Source organism: Lathyrus oleraceus, chromosome 2, assembly GCF_024323335.1.
Source record: "Lathyrus oleraceus cultivar Zhongwan6 chromosome 2, CAAS_Psat_ZW6_1.0, whole genome shotgun sequence".
NCBI lineage: Eukaryota > Viridiplantae > Streptophyta > Magnoliopsida > Fabales > Fabaceae > Lathyrus > Lathyrus oleraceus.
The window spans coordinates 29,396,208-29,413,966 of NC_066580.1; the positions used below are offsets into that span (position 1 = coordinate 29,396,208).

General features: G+C 35.0%; 1 protein-coding gene and 1 pseudogene across 2 annotated transcripts; one reads left to right on the top strand and one right to left on the bottom strand.

Moving 5' to 3' along the window:
- Window positions 1-1,419: 1,419 nt before the first annotated feature.
- LOC127117855 (1-acyl-sn-glycerol-3-phosphate acyltransferase 2-like) lies at window positions 1,420-2,418 on the bottom strand (annotated as a pseudogene).
- A 4,024-nt stretch (window positions 2,419-6,442) lies between these two features.
- On the top strand, window positions 6,443-17,040 carry LOC127117856 (pre-rRNA-processing protein las1). 2 transcript variants are annotated; one of them, XM_051047977.1, is made up of 8 exons: window positions 6,443-6,877; window positions 6,971-7,062; window positions 9,844-9,921; window positions 10,017-10,123; window positions 12,068-12,123; window positions 13,085-13,259; window positions 15,569-15,859; window positions 16,003-17,040. In XM_051047977.1, the coding sequence occupies exons 1-8, from the start codon at window positions 6,710-6,712 to the stop codon at window positions 16,854-16,856; spliced, it is 1,821 nt and encodes a 606-aa protein (XP_050903934.1). In that variant the 5' UTR covers window positions 6,443-6,709; the 3' UTR covers window positions 16,857-17,040. The 2 variants fall into 2 exon arrangements, with proteins under 2 accessions (XP_050903934.1, XP_050903935.1); XM_051047978.1 differs by having other exon boundaries at window positions 6,828-6,877; window positions 9,848-9,921.
- Window positions 17,041-17,759: the final 719 nt, after the last annotated feature.

A 17,759-nucleotide genomic window follows, 5' to 3' on the forward strand; every position in this document is an offset into this window, starting at 1 on the left:
TCTGATTCCCGATTCCATTGATCAATTGAAGCACTTCTAGCTCAAATAAAGAGCTGATTTTTTTTGTATGTAGACCCTTGTGGACATATGGAGGGCCATGGAAAATAGTTTCACCAAAAGAATCAGAAATAAACTGATTTTATACCAAACCCTAGTTTTAGGGCAAAATGATCAGGAACTGATTGCACTGATTGCCAATGGATCTTTCTGAGATAATTCTGAATCTTCCTAGGCCAAGATGCCTCTCTAATCATGACATGGATGAGCTCCTCTACTTCCAACCAAACAATGCCTGTTGCAGGTAGCCATGAAACCCTAATTTCTGATTAAATCCAGATGAACACTCTGATAGCTTTGAATCCTTCACTGATGAACTGAGGACCATAATAAGATACTTAGACCCCCTTGAGACCCTTGAGACTTGTATACTTAGAAAATGAAGTCCAATTCTCAATCTTTCTTTGTATGGGCTCCTTCTATTAAGGAGTGATCAATCAAAACCTGATCTTCATGTCACTAATGCAGTATGCAATGAGTATGACCTAATATGATGTTAATGAAGTGTAAAACATAATCCCATGCTTCCAGGAAAAAAGAAGGGTAAATTTTGGGGTATTACAATCCCTGTTAGTGAATGCTTGGTTTATCTATTGTGACATTTGCTCAATTGAAGTTAATTTGTTAGTCAATTGTTAGCTTTGGTTCTGAGTTTCATTGTAATGCCAATTACAGTCATGAAAAATGCTGCCCTCAATTTCCCTTGCCCTGCTGATGGAGACAAAGGGTATTTGTCTTGACTTGTTGGATTGTTGATCATGTTGCAGGATGGTTGTACCGCTGGCTGCGATGTTGCAGGTGGTTTTCCATTATCCATATGTTTCCCTTTTGTTTCCTTTCTGTTACACTTAGGGTTGTTATGAGCTGTTAGAGTTGAGGGGTAGAGAAAACTCCTTGTTAGTTTTGTTAGGAAAGACTTTTATATGGTTTTGCTCTTTTGAAATGTGAATGTCTAAAATTGTTTTTGTACATTGCAGGTTTTGGTTAGAAAGTTTGGCCGAAGCAATTTAGTCGGAAGTCAGTTCCAAACTGCTATTGCGGTAACCTTGATACATCATTTCCCGACGGCTTGTTGGTGCATATCTGTTAGGTTGTTTTCTTGCTGATTTCTTAACTATTGTTGTTGGATGGTTTAGATTGGAGGTGGTTCAAAAGGTGTGTCAAATTATGCAGGAGCAGATTGAAGATCATGATTCTGTTGGAAGAAGTTAGGAGGTTAGAGGATTGTTAGATGTGTTTTGCAGTTACGATTGGGTTGAAGTTCGTTGGTTAGAGTTGAGCGAATTTAGTTCATAGTTGTGTCAATTCTTGGTTTGAAGGTTAACAACTGAGGATTCCAGTTCTTTGGTTCTGAATTGACTCTTATTTGTCATCACTACTCTGCAATTCTTCTCTACTTCTGGGATTCGAAGGCCATACTTTGGCAGGGTTTGAACGCTTATATTGTATGAACATGATCATGAGTGCAATCACAATTTCCAAACTAAATAGTGTAAATGCAACACCCTTCCAAGAGGATAGTAGTGAAGACCATTGAAGCATCTTAATAGTCCCCACAACAACCACGAAAACCCATGTTATATAAACCAGAAGAGACTTTATTGGTCGACCGAGATCCCGCGGCTCATGATCACTGAATTTGTCTTCAGCTATATGTTTGTCTAATAAATCATCCTTCGCCACGAATATGTCTTGACACCATTAAGCAACGTCTTCATCTGCTTCTGGAAAATCCTTCATCAAATGCCGCTTAACATGCACATGCACCACTAAAGGTTGCCCCTGGAGGAGTCTTAGAATTGTAGGAGAATGTGAACTCTTAGGAATTACCACTGTTACGTCATAAACAGCCGAAACAAATGTGCGCATATGACTTACTGCTGAAACAAACCCCTTAGTTCTTGGAATCAAAACGTTTATGGGAACAGGCAATCCTGTTGAGATTGCATATTCCTGAGCGGCTGATAGTTTGGCATGTGTAAAGCGAGTTCCTTCTATAAAGAGAGCCAACCAAAAGGGAAGAGGGAAATCCCTCAGTTCCTGTAGGCCTAACTTTAATGTGCTTTCATCATTGGCCCAATTTCTTTCCAAGAAAAGATATTCAGAAAACCACATTGACCAACCAATGATTGGCAGAAACTTTGCCGATTTCTTCATCCCAGCAAGGATGCTACCAAGACAACCTGAACGCTCATCTATAGTCCATCCAACAAGCCAACCGATATCACTTTTGTGATTGGATATGACAAGAGCATGCTCTTTACCCATTAAACGAAAGGTTTCAAGATCTGCAAATACTTGAATCTTAACTCCAGCCCACCAATCAACAATCCAAACAAGCTCGTGCCAAATAAGTTCTACCACAAGATGGTGACGACCGTCATGCAGTTGGGGCATGCCATCATGGCAGCAAAAAACTTGGTTATTCTTCTCATTTTTCCTATTTTTTCCGTTCCGTCGCGCGAAGACTTCCGACCATTAAGCACCTGAAACACACACACACACAATAGACATAGTACTATAAAAGGACATAAAAACGATACTAAAATACATGCAAATCAAGTCAAAGATATGATATGTTTCTGAGTCATCAATTAACAATAATCTGATCAAAACAACCATAAATGTAGGCCTTGACCGTGGATGGCAGCATATCATCGACAATACCAATAACAACAACCAACGACTTAGGAGTCGCCTCCCAAGGAACAAATCCTTTAGGGGCTTCGAGAGCAGGAATAAACTTATCTTCATAGGTTATTCATATCTTGTCCTAATAATAATACTCATTGTCCTTTTTCAGAAAGAAACACATTTGCTTCACTGCCAAGCCACCAAACAACTTCAACAACTCGAGAAGCTCAGACTCTGCAAATGTAATGCCATTTCTTTAGAGAATGATTTGGATCAAATATGTGTGAAAGACATGACGATTTTGATTATCCTTGAAAATCATGATCTAATCGATAATGAATTTTACCCCGTTGAATTTGGTCTAGTGAGTACAACCCACATTAGGAACAAGTCAGTCTCATCTGCTCTTGCCCAGTTTTTAGCCTTCCAGTAGAGAATTTTGACAATGATCCAATCATCATGCACATATTGCATTTAATCTGGTTGGTATGAAAATTCCTAACATTTAGATGACCTTGAAATAAATCATTTGAAATTGATTTAACAAACTAAACTTTCTTATACTTCATTGCATGCTTTAGTAGATAAACCACTTCACCTTCAATGTCTTAATTACTTATGACATTTTCAAATATGAAAATATAACCATGTACTCACTGAGAGAGAGAGAGAGAGAGAGAGAGAGAGAGAGAGAGAGAGAGAGAGAGAGAGAGAGAGAGAGAGAGAGAGAGAGAGAGAGAGAGAGAGAGAGAGAGAGAGAGAGTACTCATGTAGTGATTATGAGAGACTCTAGATTTTTCTCTGGAATCTGTGGATTATCCCTCTTCCAAATCCTAGACAAGTGTGTATATATGTAATATCATATTTGTTTTAGTTCACATAGAAGTTTCCTCCACTCCCTTTGCCTTTTGCACTATTTGTTTTAGTTCATTTTAGTGAATGTATGTAATATCATATTAATATTGATGACATCAAATATATACATTTTCAAATAAATTTGCACATGTTTTAGTTTCCCAAAAATTTCAATTTTTTTTCTGTCCAAAAAAGGTTATGCTTCTCACTGTTCTGTATTGCTGCAGTGTGAGATGCACCTCTGGACACACTAAAACTATTTAAAAAAAAATACAAATATGGTAGTTCCGAAGATGCATCTCCAAAACATTTCCTAGTACATGATAGAAATTTTGAGGTTCAAATTAGCCTATAACTTGTATAAATATGAACTTCCATTTCATTGTTTTACACCATTACATTACATCAGAAAGAATATCATGTAGAATACAATATATGTATACTTTAACATGGAGGAACCATCGATTGCATTCAAGTTCACTGAGTATACGCCTCTTGATGATCTTAAATTCATACTGGAAGAACTCCTACCATACGATGACAATAAAAATATTGTGAAGCTCGAGTACCGTTCACCCTAATATGACAACGAAGGGAACATTAAGTTAAACAACTTCGAGCTCAAAAATATTGTAGGTGTAAGGGCTATGTGGAATACATCTTTCCCTTATGAAAATAAATTTTTGATCGAGCTAGATGCCAACATAGAGAGATATGTCAAAGATATTGTTAGGATGATGGAACGTCCATTTCGACACTGATATGTTTCATCTATGTAATGTTTGATTATTTAAATAACATTTCATCTTTTAAGTTATCAATTTTAGTTTTAAATTCAATATGCCTCAATCTGCATCTGTGTTCTTGAATCAAGCAAACTGTTATTTGGGGTGTTGTAAAAAATAAATGTGATTTGTGTTTTTTTGGATGCGTATGAAAATACATCTCCAGAATATGAGAGTATTTTGATTTTTTCACTAAGCATGATATCAATATTTTATTCCCTCTTTCCTAACCTTGAGAAATGATACCCATGGTAAAAAGAATGAACGACATGAGAATGTCCGCAGGAATGACCACAAAGTAAAAAACTATAGATTAAATATCTAATTTATCTTCTACGGTTATTTAGTTTAAGTTTTATTTATTATTATTTTTTTCCCTTCTTCTCCCTATTTCACTTCTATACAATATATTTTTGGGGAAAAAGGATGACGACCATGTATCGCGACAGATCATACTGAAATTTTTAAATTACTTATATGACATGGCATGATAATATATTTCTATTGAATGATAATATAAAACGTTTTACATGCATCTCCATTAAACTCATATCTTCTTTAAAGAATTTTTTTTCTAATATTATTTTACTATTTTAAATATTATTTTTATTTCATTACGTCACTTTGCAAAATTTGATACTTTTTCTTTTTCCTTTAACCTATCAACCGCCATCATAAACCAAACATACCACAAATAGGTACCATTTGCACCGCCACAAACGCATCTATTTGGGTCGCAATTAGCTCCTTAACATCACAACATCTCCTTAAACCTCCCATTTGCACACGACTTATCGTTAGACCACCTATGCCGAAAATGTCCTTCTCTCTTCCCTTAAAACTAAAATGAGTTTTTCTTTCCCATTATTTTTGGGTCGAAAATGAATTTTATTTTGTTTCAATGGCGATGGGGATTTGGAGAGTGACTTGGTGCCTACCTCGGTCACGAGTAGGACGAGATTATCTTTCTCAATCATCACACTTTTCACATTTATCGTCGCTAATATGAGCCTCATCATTGTCGCAATAGGTGGCAACTTTACTCAGATTGAACTTGAGGTCCAAGAGAGTTCTATTTGACCCCACGATGGACGTAAATTATATTCGCTAAAAGTACTATAGAAAGAGAACAAGAATATGCTCATGTGGTGGTTGTGATAAACTATGTATTTTTCTCTAGCATTTGTGGGCAATCCCTCGTCCATACCCTATATATATATATATATTATATATATATATATATATATATATATATATATATATATATATATAAAAGAGGCTTCATGTACATGATAATGAAGTAGTGAAAAACCAGTTCTTCCTCCATTATAAGGAGAGCAATTTCTCCCCCATGTCGCATTTGTCCGTCTCTCTTATATTTATGTGCGTACCACTTATGTTAAATGAAATGGGCCATGGATACCAGTTCGGGCGGCCAGACCCAACTCAGGCAACCTTGTTGCACTTAATTCTCTTTTTGTCATGGACTGTCTTTTATGGCTCAATAAAATTACCCTAATACAAACTATTTTGTAGTCATAAATGTAGATATACTTAACCAAATTTGCGAGATAAAGATATTGATTTTGAGACTAAAGACGACAAAACTCTGATTATCTTCTAGAATAAGCTTACTTGTCAGAAAGAACAAGAGGAAAGTCATACGCGGATAATCACTTGATCTTTTGAGGGGTAACAACATGATGATATCAACTTCAAATCTTATACTAAATGATTAATTTAATTTAATTTTGTTACACTGACCATATAATCAGAATAATCTTCATTTGAGACATAATGATCACTAGATCATATGACTTTTTTTTTTATTTTATTTAGACGAGATTTATATCAAAAGTTAGTGTGACAATTCATTTGATTGCTGATCTGACTTATTTTGACCTTAAATATTTGATCATCATAAGAAGAAATTAATAATTTGGAAGAGTCAATAGAATCAATCAAGTATTAAATCCTATACAATTTAATCAATCTTTGAACAAACATTCAGTTAAAATAAATTTTAAATCCTATACAATTTATCTTTTTTAAAGGATTTTTTTTCTAATATTATTTTACTATTTTTTTAAATATCACTATTTTTATTTCATAACGTCACTTTGCGAATTTTTATTCTTCTTCCTTCTCCTTTAACCTATCAGCCGCCACCGTAAACCAAACACGCCGCGAATAGGTACCCTCTGCACCGCCGCAAACGCGCCTATTTGTGCAGCAATCAGTTACTAAGGCATCGCAGTATCACCTCAAACCTCCCACTCTTCACTATTTTACACGGCTTATCCCTCCCTCCGGTACATCGTCAAACCACCTCCGCCGGAAACGTCACTTATCCCCGTGTGCATCCCGTCCCCATTCAGATGGAAGCAGCATTGTTAGGGTTCAAAGAAGTCCCCGATTTGGAAGACGATGCCAAATCATCACATTCTCGAAAACTAGTTCCTTGGTTGAACTGGAACGAGTGGCTTTTCGTTAGAGATGCTCTCTTCTCTGATTCTCACCAATCTCTCTCCTCTGCTCTTAAACGAGTAACTGTTTCCTCTGTTTTTTTTTTGCTTATCATGCTTACATTGCAATTTCATAAGATAATGTGTAACCTTGATACTGTTTTTGTATTTCAGATTTCTTCATGGCGAAGTCGAGGTTCATTGCCGGTTCTCATTGATGTTACTGCTTCCATTGTTGAAATTCAGCACATGGACCCGTTTTTTAGGTAATCATAACTACTTCCATCACTTTTTCTATAATTTCAATTGTTTAGTTATAGGAATAAGTTTAATTAAGCCCTTGTCATATAAGTGCTTATGTATAAGCTATTATTTAAAGTCAAAATATTTGCATGTAAACTATAATCTAGTTTTCAAACAGTGTCATTAGTGGTTAGGCTGCTATATAGTACAGGCATAAGCCGAAAACAGTTTATGAAGTGCCATAAGTTTTTTCTGTAAGCTCTTCGAAATAGTCTCTCTAGTGTTTAGGCTGGTTGATAAGCTTAAATAAGTCAGTTCAAACAGACCCAAAGTACATTGAGCATCACTTTAATCAATCAATCAATTTAGATTGGAATAAGAGAGTCTGTAGAGGTCTTTCTTTGATTTGGCATGCGGTAATTTGGTCTATTTTGAAGTCTAGGAATGATTAGGTATTCAATAGTTTGTAGGCTAATTCCGATACGATACGACTGTGGAATATATTAAGGTCCTCTACCGGTGTTGGTTTTTAGGTAATTGTCACTAATCCTATCCCCTTTGATGAATGGACGTGGGATGTGATAGCTTCCTTGGTGGTCTAATTAAAACTGTGGGTGTCTCTCGTTAACCTGTTTGTTGGTTCATTGTTTTGTTTCCAAGGGCAGTGTGGCAGTTTTCATCTGCAGTATTTTTTGGTCAGTCCACGCGTTTTGCTGGAGTTGGGTGGTGTTTGTGGTTAGGAACATCATGTGCTTTTTGGGTTGATTTCTACTGTATGATATTTCTGAGAGCTTCATGATAAATTTTGCTTAATGATTCCTTGACATATTGTTACATTTTACCAAAGCTTCTATTACTTTTATTGTACTCCCTCTGTCCCAAATTATAAGTCACTTTGCCAAAAACAAATTGTCCCAAATTATAAGTCACTTTACAATTCCAATGCAACATTAATGACATTTTTTCCAATATATCCTCTATCATTTATTACCATTTTTTCTTCCAATTCTTTAAATTTCTCTTTCATATGTAATAAATGAAGAGCAATACTGTAAAGTCAGGCATAATTTCTCTCTCCCATACAATGTTGATTATGTTTCTTAATTCGCTTGAAATGTCCAAAACATCTTATAATTTGGGACGGATGGAGTACATAACTAGTGTTAGAGACATGCAGCTACTATTTTATCTTGAGAGGAATTAGATTTCAACTTTAAGGAGATCAATGAGCAGAATTAACTTGTGAAGTTGAAATCTTCAAGTTATTATCTTGGAAAAGGTAATGTGTAACCAACTTTGAGGATATGTGGAGGAATTTCGTCCACATGGATACTTAATATCTTTCTATATATCCTCCTTGATTCGAAGAATTGCGAGTAAATAAAGACAATAATGATGAAACTTAAGGAGCAACAGTCATGGAGAAGAGTAGCTCTGCCCTTAAGGTTGTAAAATAAGCTCTGCCCTCATTGTTCTTTTCCGACTAAGGGAAGCTCAAACGGGACACCATGATGAGGGTTTGTTTTGGTCAACTCTACTTTAAAAAAATGGTTATGATCTATCCTTTCCCATGAAGTCTGAACCTTAACACTATATTTTGTACTGTTTTTTGGTCGTGCGTATTCTGGGACTTGGAAGTGCAATAGTTGCAAGCTTGAGGTACTGACCAGTGTGAGTCTGTCAATTGCCAAGGAAGAGAATCGGGGATTGGGAGCTGCATGACAAAGTAATTGTCTAGATGATGTGAGTTACATGACATAGTTGTTGTTCATACTAGAGGTTGCACAAGTATAAAAGAGTATTGGTACAAGACAAATTGTATGACAAATGAGCTGTTTGATCATGATAAAACTGAGGCGGAAATTTTGTTTGTTGATGTTTGGGATGAGACGTGTCATTTGATGAAGATCAAAAAATGACTGCGGACACAAGCATCACAAGAAGAGAAAACTCAACTGACTCAGTAACACAGTCCTAAATATCTTTAGTATGGTTGAAATTTTTGACATACATGACATGATTGCCCAGGGGAATTTCAATAGAGTCCACGTTGATTTACCCCCACAAGGGAGCTACATGACAAAGTAATTGTCTAGATGATGTGAGTTACATGACATAGTTGTTGTTCATACTAGAGGTTGCACAAGAATAAAAGAGTATTGGTACAAGACAAATTGTATGACAAATGAGCTGTTTGATCATGATAAAACTGAGGCGGAAATTTTGTTTGTTGATGTTTGGGGATGAGATGTGTCATTTGATGAAGATCAAAAAATGACTGCGGACACAAGCATCACAAGAAGAGAAAACTCAACTGACTCAGTAACACAGTCCTAAAGAGTATAGATTTTGGTACCTGATATACATGACTATAGATGAAAAAACTATTATTCTTTAGAGTAGTGTTTACCCTAATTAACTTGATTTCCCTTCAGAACATCTTCATATAGATTTGTAGGAAAAACCAAACTCCTGCTATCAAGTATCACTCGTCCATCTTAGGCCCTAAACTCCTTCATGTAATTCACCTCATCCTTGTGGGGGCAACAAATGTTGATTCACTATATTGACCTTGTTTCTGTAGGGTATAGCTTTTGGTGTTTCTGTTTTGTTTTAAAGTAGCCGGGCTTTTCTTTTGTAGGTAGTGTGGTTGTTAAGTAGTCTGGTATTGTCGGGCCTTTTCCTTTTAACCGTATCGTTTTATCTTGTTTGGTACTGGTGTATGCTTTATCCTACATTCACATCTTGCGGTTGAAGTGAATTATCTATAGATAATATTTTTGATGTTCCGTTTTTTTAAATAGACAGGATCAGTTGAATGACGGAGCTGGTTCTGTCTCAGAGGAGGTTCTCGCCAATCTGTATTGCATGGCAATCGTGAGGTTTGATTGCCTTTATCATTATGCTTCTTCTATTATTTTTATAGTAGTTTTGTTTATGGCTCTTCTAACATTTTTGTGGTGTGTTTCTTTGAAAGACTTGTGAATGGTGCTGTTGAGAAAACGCGGAAGAAAGAACTGGTGTCAATAGCTGTGGCTGCTGAGGAAATTGGCATTCCACGCATGCTGATTGATATTCGTCACGGTAAATTCTTTTATAGCCTTTTTATATTTATTTGTCAAAATAGTATTAACTAGAATAAGGCCCGCACATTGTGCGGCTCCAAATTATGCTTCAGATATTTTGTGATAATTTGTAAAAGGAGACAATAATTATCAACAAAGTCAAACAGAGAACATTATGAGCAATTTATCAATAAAGTCAAACAGAGAACATGAACAATTTTTTGTCACAGCCAATACATGTCAACAAAAAAATCCCCAAAAATAGCTGACATGCATATAAGAATTCAATGTTAGTGAAATGTTTAGAACTGAATGCGGAAATATAGAGGAAGAGTAAAATAAAATTGGGAAATTCATTATCAAAATTAAACTCAATTTACAATGTACTTACAATAGATATTTTACAGGACCAGAGGAAGTTGAAATCTATTAACTGTCAACTAACTCTAGTTAACAAACTAAAATCATAACTTTTTTGAAAAAGGAAAAATGAATTTAAAAACACTAATGATTAATCTAGGCACAAAGTGTGCGAAGATTAGGACAAAAGTTTACAAAGTCAATATAAAACCAGTATAATTCCCTAAAAGAATACAGTACTCCCATAACTATATCAAACATATTACATTTATCTAAATAAAATTAGGCAACAAAACCATTTGTATCTCAAACACAAACCAAGAGGTCTCCTGTCATTGATTGTGAACAGAATAGCCTTAATTAACCTCAAGCTCCGCATCCATGTATATTTGAATTGAATATAGTGTGAATTAATTATTGGACTATAATGTGAAGTTTTTATTTACGATGTTGACAACATAGACTATAGAAATCCATGGTTCTAAAATAACTACACTTTGTAGACAACATTCCGTGCTATATATTTCCATTAGGAGTGGTATATATAACTGTAATAGAAAATATTATCAGGGACGAACACAGTTTATTGGTGGTGGGCAATAACTTGCACTTAATTTTAAAAAGAAAATGTTCTTAAGAAAAATAAAATAAAATTCATACCGATTATAACATTTTCTATTTCAATAGGTTGGTAGTCGTCCTCTCATAGTTGGTAGGTACAGACGTACCACAAGCTATTAAGTCATTTATTTATTGTCATTTTGAAATTTCCAATAACTTGCATAAAAAGAGAAATCTAGGCAGTGAATACCATTGATGGTGGTTGAACTTTAAAGCAAGTTGAATACCATTGATTGTGGTTGAACTTCAGGTAGTTCCAGTCGTCATCGAAACTCACAGAAATAAGATATTGAGATCCCTTGCACCTCCTTAACAGGCACTGCCACCGTCACTTCGGATTGAATTCACGATTTTGCTGTTGGATGATAGAAATTTAGAGGTGGGATGGTTAATAAAGGGAGAAAAAAACTCGTAATGTTTGGAGAAAAAAACTTATGCATATATATTTTAGAAGGTCAAGATTAGTTTGAGGATTGAGTCTACATAAGATCAATGAGGGAATGGTTAGGCATGATGCAATTGTTTTAGATGCTGCCACCTCAGATATTAAATTGATGTGGCAAATGGTGTATGATGTGTCAGTATAATGTCTCGGGGGCCTGTTTTATCAAATTATAATAGGTCTGAAAAGAAGTATTTAGAGTTTTAATAACAACGAGCTCTTTAACCAATACGTTTAGTATAAGTTAAAATTAGCTTTGGCAGATCAATAGTTTCCTTAAAGTCTCGTATTTTATTTCTCCATTAACATCTGTAATTTTGTATGGACTTTTTCGTATGTGAAGAACCATAAATTCATTTTAGTTGCTCTTGTAAGCTAATGGGTACTCTAAACTAGATATTATCCTATAAATCTCGTTTATTTTTGTTTTGTTTGACTTGTGGTAATTGCAATCACAATCTTTGTAAATGCTGAAAGAAACTTGTTCAGTATGTTAAACCCATGCTTCTTTTTTTCTTATACACATTGCTGTTATTTCAGAGGGATCACATCGTGAGCTTCCGTCGCTTAAGGTTGTTCGTAGTGCCTCCACTAAGGTATGAGTCATTTTGTCCTGCTCAATCTTCTGTATTGACAATCTATTTACTTCTTTGGTATGAAATTCTTGGCAAGTGTGTGTGGTCCATGATTTTGATTACAGTGTTAGTATTTAAGAAATATTATGTTTGTTTCTCACAACACTGAGTTTATATAGTGAAATTTAGTAGTTTGTAATTATAACCTGATAAGCTGCTTTTAGCGAATATTTGGAATTTTTTTCTCTCCCGAGGTCTGTGCTTAACTTAACACTAGTATATACAGTGAAATTTATTTTTGTCTGGTAGTTTGTAATTATCACCTGATAAGCTGCTTTTAGAGTAGATTACTTGCTGAGAGTTCTTTGCCTTTCGACCTTTTAAAGAATGATGTCTTATTTTCTGGCCTTGGTGGCTGTGGTATATCCCTTACAAAATATCCTCTTCACCATGAAAACCCTTTTTCATATCGCGGGACCTTGGTAACATCTACTCCTCTTCCATTAGGTTTTAGAGGACTGTATTTAAGAACTAGGTAAGTAATAGTTTTAATGTTATAATTTTCAATGTGCCAACTTGAGCATGTTGTGTTAGGAAGAGGCATTTGAAACCTAGCCTGTCTATTATTATCATCTTTACTACGTAAAGCTTATTGGTTGGTTTACACTTAGTTTTTTGGAAGAAGTTTAACTCTTTTTATTGGTAGAGCTCTTAATAGATCCATGATATTAGAATATAATAATTTATTTCTTACTTTGAGGCAGGACTTTGAACATTAGCTACATAATTTATTTTACTGGGCTGATTATGCATATACACCTATATTTCACAAGAACACATAAGAATCATCAACTTTTGTGAATTTACCTATTTAATTATAATCTGTTTCTTCCCAAGATCTGAATTTATACAGTTGTTCCTTTCGTACAAAGCATTTTCAACTCACTACCCTAAACTTATCCAGTCTTACTGATATTTTCAGGCGCTTGATTGGTTAAAATCTTATTATTGGGAACCTCAGAGCAAAGCAATTCCTTTTCAAGGTGAAGGAAATGCGAACGTCAAAAAGGAAATCAAGTCTTGGATTCGTGAATTAGCTATCTGCTTGAAAGTCAGTGGGAGTCCCAAGTCCAGTGCCTCACTGCCCAAAGGAAAACGTGAGTAAGCTGTGTTCCTTTTTCATTATGTTGCAACTTAACTCTTAACCAATGTCATCACACTTTTCTGTTCTTACAGCACATTTTTTTTCTAGATCACTCTAAACTTTAAAGAGATTCATCGTAGCTTAGATCTCATCTGGTTTGGTCTGGTCTTGTTTGTCCTGCATACAATCAGTTTAAAACTAAAATAATGAAAATTTGAAATTTTGGTGTGTGTAAATTGTTTGCCTAGTTTACTTAGTGTTGCGGTTGCACATTAGAGCCTGAGTTCTGTCTTTAAGTTGCGCGTTATTGGCCTTTTGCCTTTAAAATTTTTCTTCTAGAACTAACCAGGCCATCTTTCATGTTCCATCCCGGACTAAAAAATTCTGACCCAGCTCCTCATTGTTAAAAATAACTTCCATGCTTTAAACACCACCTAACAAAAAAAAAAGAAAACCTTTTACAACACATATCTTTTGTAATAGCTTCTTTTGTTTCTCCTATTTCTTTCTACCTTAGAAGACGGCCATGCCTCACATTGAATGCAAGGATGAAAGTTTTTGGTATATGCCGTAACACATCTCAAGGCTATTTCTTTTTACAAGTCTTTCCCAATTGTTATTTCCAGGCAGTTCAATGATTTCTGACAGGAAAATGACATTTTTCAATAAATATTTACTAGTACTGTTTTCACAATTTTCCAATAAAAATTGCTATTTCTATGTGCTGTACAAATTTACATTTTCAATCAAAACTTTTTTTCAGATGAATATTGAATCCTCAGTTTTGTACTGTATAAATTCTATTATGAAATCATTGTTTTCTCTACTTTAGACGATTCTGATGTTGAGTACTTACTTTTAAAGGGGTCAATCAAGTTGAGTTTCCTGTTAGGCCTAATAAGCTTTTGTTTATGGTGGTTGCCATCAAACATCACGTCTTGGAAGTATCATCAATAGATTCAATACACTAAATCTTGTGTATCTTCTTTATTCAGTATACCATTATACACGTGTGTAGAAGTCTAAGAGAGAGAAAGAGAGAGCAATGTGGTAATGCATCCTCTAAAAGAGAAGCAAATTGTGTCTAGTAGGACTGCCTAATAAAAACATTAAACGAGAGGAAAGAAAAACTGTATGGACACCTCTAAGAGTAGGCGTGTTGCGGTGTCCGATACTTGTATTACACCCATACGACATGTGTTAGAAAAGTCAAACATGTGTCCCAAAATGGTTTTTTCTTTGTTTTGACACTATTTGAATCGGTATCTGATACTCATATGACACATGTCGAACAATTAAGACAAGTGTTAAAAAAATTGTTTTTTTGTTCTTTGCTTCAACAAACCTTATACATTTTTTTGACAAATCTCATACACACCTAAAAGGGTTAAACATGTATTGAAGCAATGCTATTAATGAAGGATTAAAGAAATTAATTTTGATTAGAATATTTTTAACATATTTAATATAGATGGTTAGATGAAGGTCAAACACTATTATATATGTAATGGTGTCAGTGTCTTATGTTTCTTGCATTATCGGTGTCGGAGTGTCCGTGTCATGTTCCAATGTCCGTGTCGGAGTCCGTGCTTCATAGACGGTAAGTAATACCATTTTGCAATAGCAATGAATGCAGGGTGAAGTATTATCAGCTTCTCTACCTTTGTTTGTTTCTCCCTCAACTTGGAAAAAGAGAGATTAGAAATTGCATGTATGTGTCAGTGTAGGATATGGCACATTGGAATAGATAAGAAAGTTAAATTATTACAACAGCTGTAGCCAAATGGTTTATATGGATGGCATATTGATAAGGATGACTTCAATTTAACTTAATAATGGAAAGCTTTAGCATAATGTGTGTTGAAGGAAAGACATAGGGGTGTATTATTGACAAAATAGTGAGGTTTTACTTGCCAAAGAGAGGGTAGGCTTGTTTTCTACTTCACCACTTTTATAAGACACTGTTGTTTTATATGCCTATTTGCAGATTATAAACCACAGGTTGCTTTTTCATGAGCTTCTTGTCTATCATGCTTAGAGGTCTATTCTACTTAGAGATTGGTTTACTTGTTTGAGTTGGTGTTCTTTAGGATTCCTGGTCCTCCGGGTTTATGCATTTTCCCTCATTTAATTTTATTCTCATAAAATATCTCAAGTATTGAGTTTTCTTAGAGCTGGGCAACCAAATAAAGCTGGTCAACAAGATATTGGATTATTTATTTTTCTGAAAAACAAGTTAATCTGAAGAACTTTGTTATATTGTATCATCAGTAATAATTAATGTTCTGGGCATTCATCACTAATAACTTGTGTTGCTTTCAGGACCCAAGAAACAGATTACAAAGATCTTGAAATCTGTTCTACGGTTGTATTCCTCCTTCTCCTCAGAGATTGTGTCGGTGTTGCTGAATTATTTGTTGAAAAGTTTAAGTTCCTCTGAGTTCAAAAAGAATGTAGATGATGCTTGTATTGGTCCCGCCATAGAGAATGTTTTGGCTGATTGGAAGCCTATCATCCTCAAATTGTATAATAAGGAGCCAGAATTACTTCTGAACCTCCTTAAGGAAGTTCTTCATATGATTGAAACTCAGGCAGATATTAAGTGTGGAGAAGGTAGGCACTAATTCTTTCCGCCTACAACACTCCCTTTAACGCACTTTCTCGGGTTTTGTATGGCCCTACTGATGATAATGTTTTTGTAGGACTTTTCTATGCTTAGTTTCTTGTTTTTGTTCTTATATTGTGGTGTTTTGCAGATTACCCAAGTATTGGGATTTCACACTCAAGGGAAGAGTTTCATCGAAGTTCTTATCTTTCTTCTTTGTTTGCATGGCTTGTTCGAATTTTCTGCAAAAAACCTTCCGCAGCAGCAAATATGCCAAAGACTGTTTTGCACGAACTTGTTCGTAAATGTCTTCTAATATCACATCTTTGCAACAAGAAGGTTACAGATTCAGCCCTTCACCTCGCAGAACTGATGGATGATATATCTTTGTTGAAGAAAGTTCAATTGCTCTCCGGTCTTGCTTTGTCCAACGTTTTTGACAATGCAGATGATCAAAGCTCTTTATTGACTTTGACAAATATTTCTCATTTCGAGGAATCCATACGGGAAGCAAATAAAAAGCTTGAGTTAGTTAAACAGGTTGTGAGAAATAAAAAGTCAAGTGAAATAGATTGCCAGACTGAAGAATCACCGGTATGGACTGTGGCGAAGTCATGGAACCCATGCCCGATTGGCATGTTGCCTCGTGCTGTTGGTTCATCTGGTTGTCTTCCCGTTCTTGATGTTATCAATAATGAAAACGTTCTTGAAGTTATCGATAACGGAAAGCAAAATCAAGTATCAGGTAGGAAAGATAATTGGAGATTAATCAAACACGGTGCCAAGCGAGATGCCCCTTCAGACCTTCAGCTACTCGATAATTCAGCTGTTAAGAAGATGAGGGAAACCGAAGAATTTGGTGAATTCAACGATGAATCTCCAATGGAAGAAGATGAATTTCCAACAGAAGAGGCAAACGGATACCTAATGGTAGGTGGGATCTGGAAGAGAATAAATGAGGAAGAGCTACTAGCCATTCAGTCATCTGTGAGAATTTTAATTTGATTGATAATTATTTCTTAGCTTAGTCCATTTCAAGTTTTGATTATGATGTCCACTTTAACAATTCATAAGCTTTTTTTCCCCTTATACTTAATTTATTAGGTAGTGGTTATATTATCATTCAATTTTGATTAAAGGATACAATTGAAGTTTATCAACAAAAGTTCAATGTGAATTGTTAATTTAATATTTGTGCTTTAGTCATGTATTCAAATTTAAAATGATTTTTTGCAATAATACTTTATGGAAAATGCTATGAAAATGCTAACGAGTGCCCAGGAATGGAAAAAACTAACGATGAAACATATCGCAATTCTATAGCTTTTGTAGCTGAATCTTATTCATGCAATTGAACTAACACATTTTACCTTTTAACCTTCCATCAATCACTTGGGCGGGATAGAGAAAGTTCAGCAGGGGCGACCTGAGAACACATGAGCGAGACATGTTAAGCACAAACGACACATGAGCGAGACATGTTAAGCACAAACGACACTTTCATGTGGTCTCAGGTCGACCCTGTAGAACATCTCTACCTCGTTATCTTCTTGCCTTGCCTGAATTTAATTACTTTGTATCAATGTAATGAATTTTGTGTTCTTAAATCAATAGATATATAGCCTCAAACATGGTGTACTTGTGTAGGTTTTAGATGTACTACACTACACCAAAACCAAAGTACTAGTCTTGGAAATGAATTTCATCTATCTCTATATTTGCTATGTAAGAGTACAACATTGTACATTTGTACTTCCTATTTCGATGCAAATCAAAGAAGATAAATTAGTTGTACTACTTTGAATAAAAAGGAAGAAGTTGTACTACAGCTTCACGGGTAAATTACACGGCAATACAATTCTACAACTATATTTGAATTAAAAAAGAAAATAAATATATCTTAAAATT

Bases quoted from the DNA above. Each gene is read 5' to 3' on its own strand.
- LOC127117856 (XM_051047977.1), top strand. From the start codon at position 6,710: ATGGAAGCAGCATTGTTAGGGTTCAAAGAAGTCCCCGATTTGGAAGAC. The intron at 10,124-12,067 runs GTAAATTCTTTT...CTGTTATTTCAG, and splicing joins GCTGATTGATATTCGTCACG to AGGGATCACATCGTGAGCTT. The intron at 13,260-15,568 runs GTGAGTAAGCTG...TGTTGCTTTCAG, and splicing joins CTCACTGCCCAAAGGAAAAC to GACCCAAGAAACAGATTACA.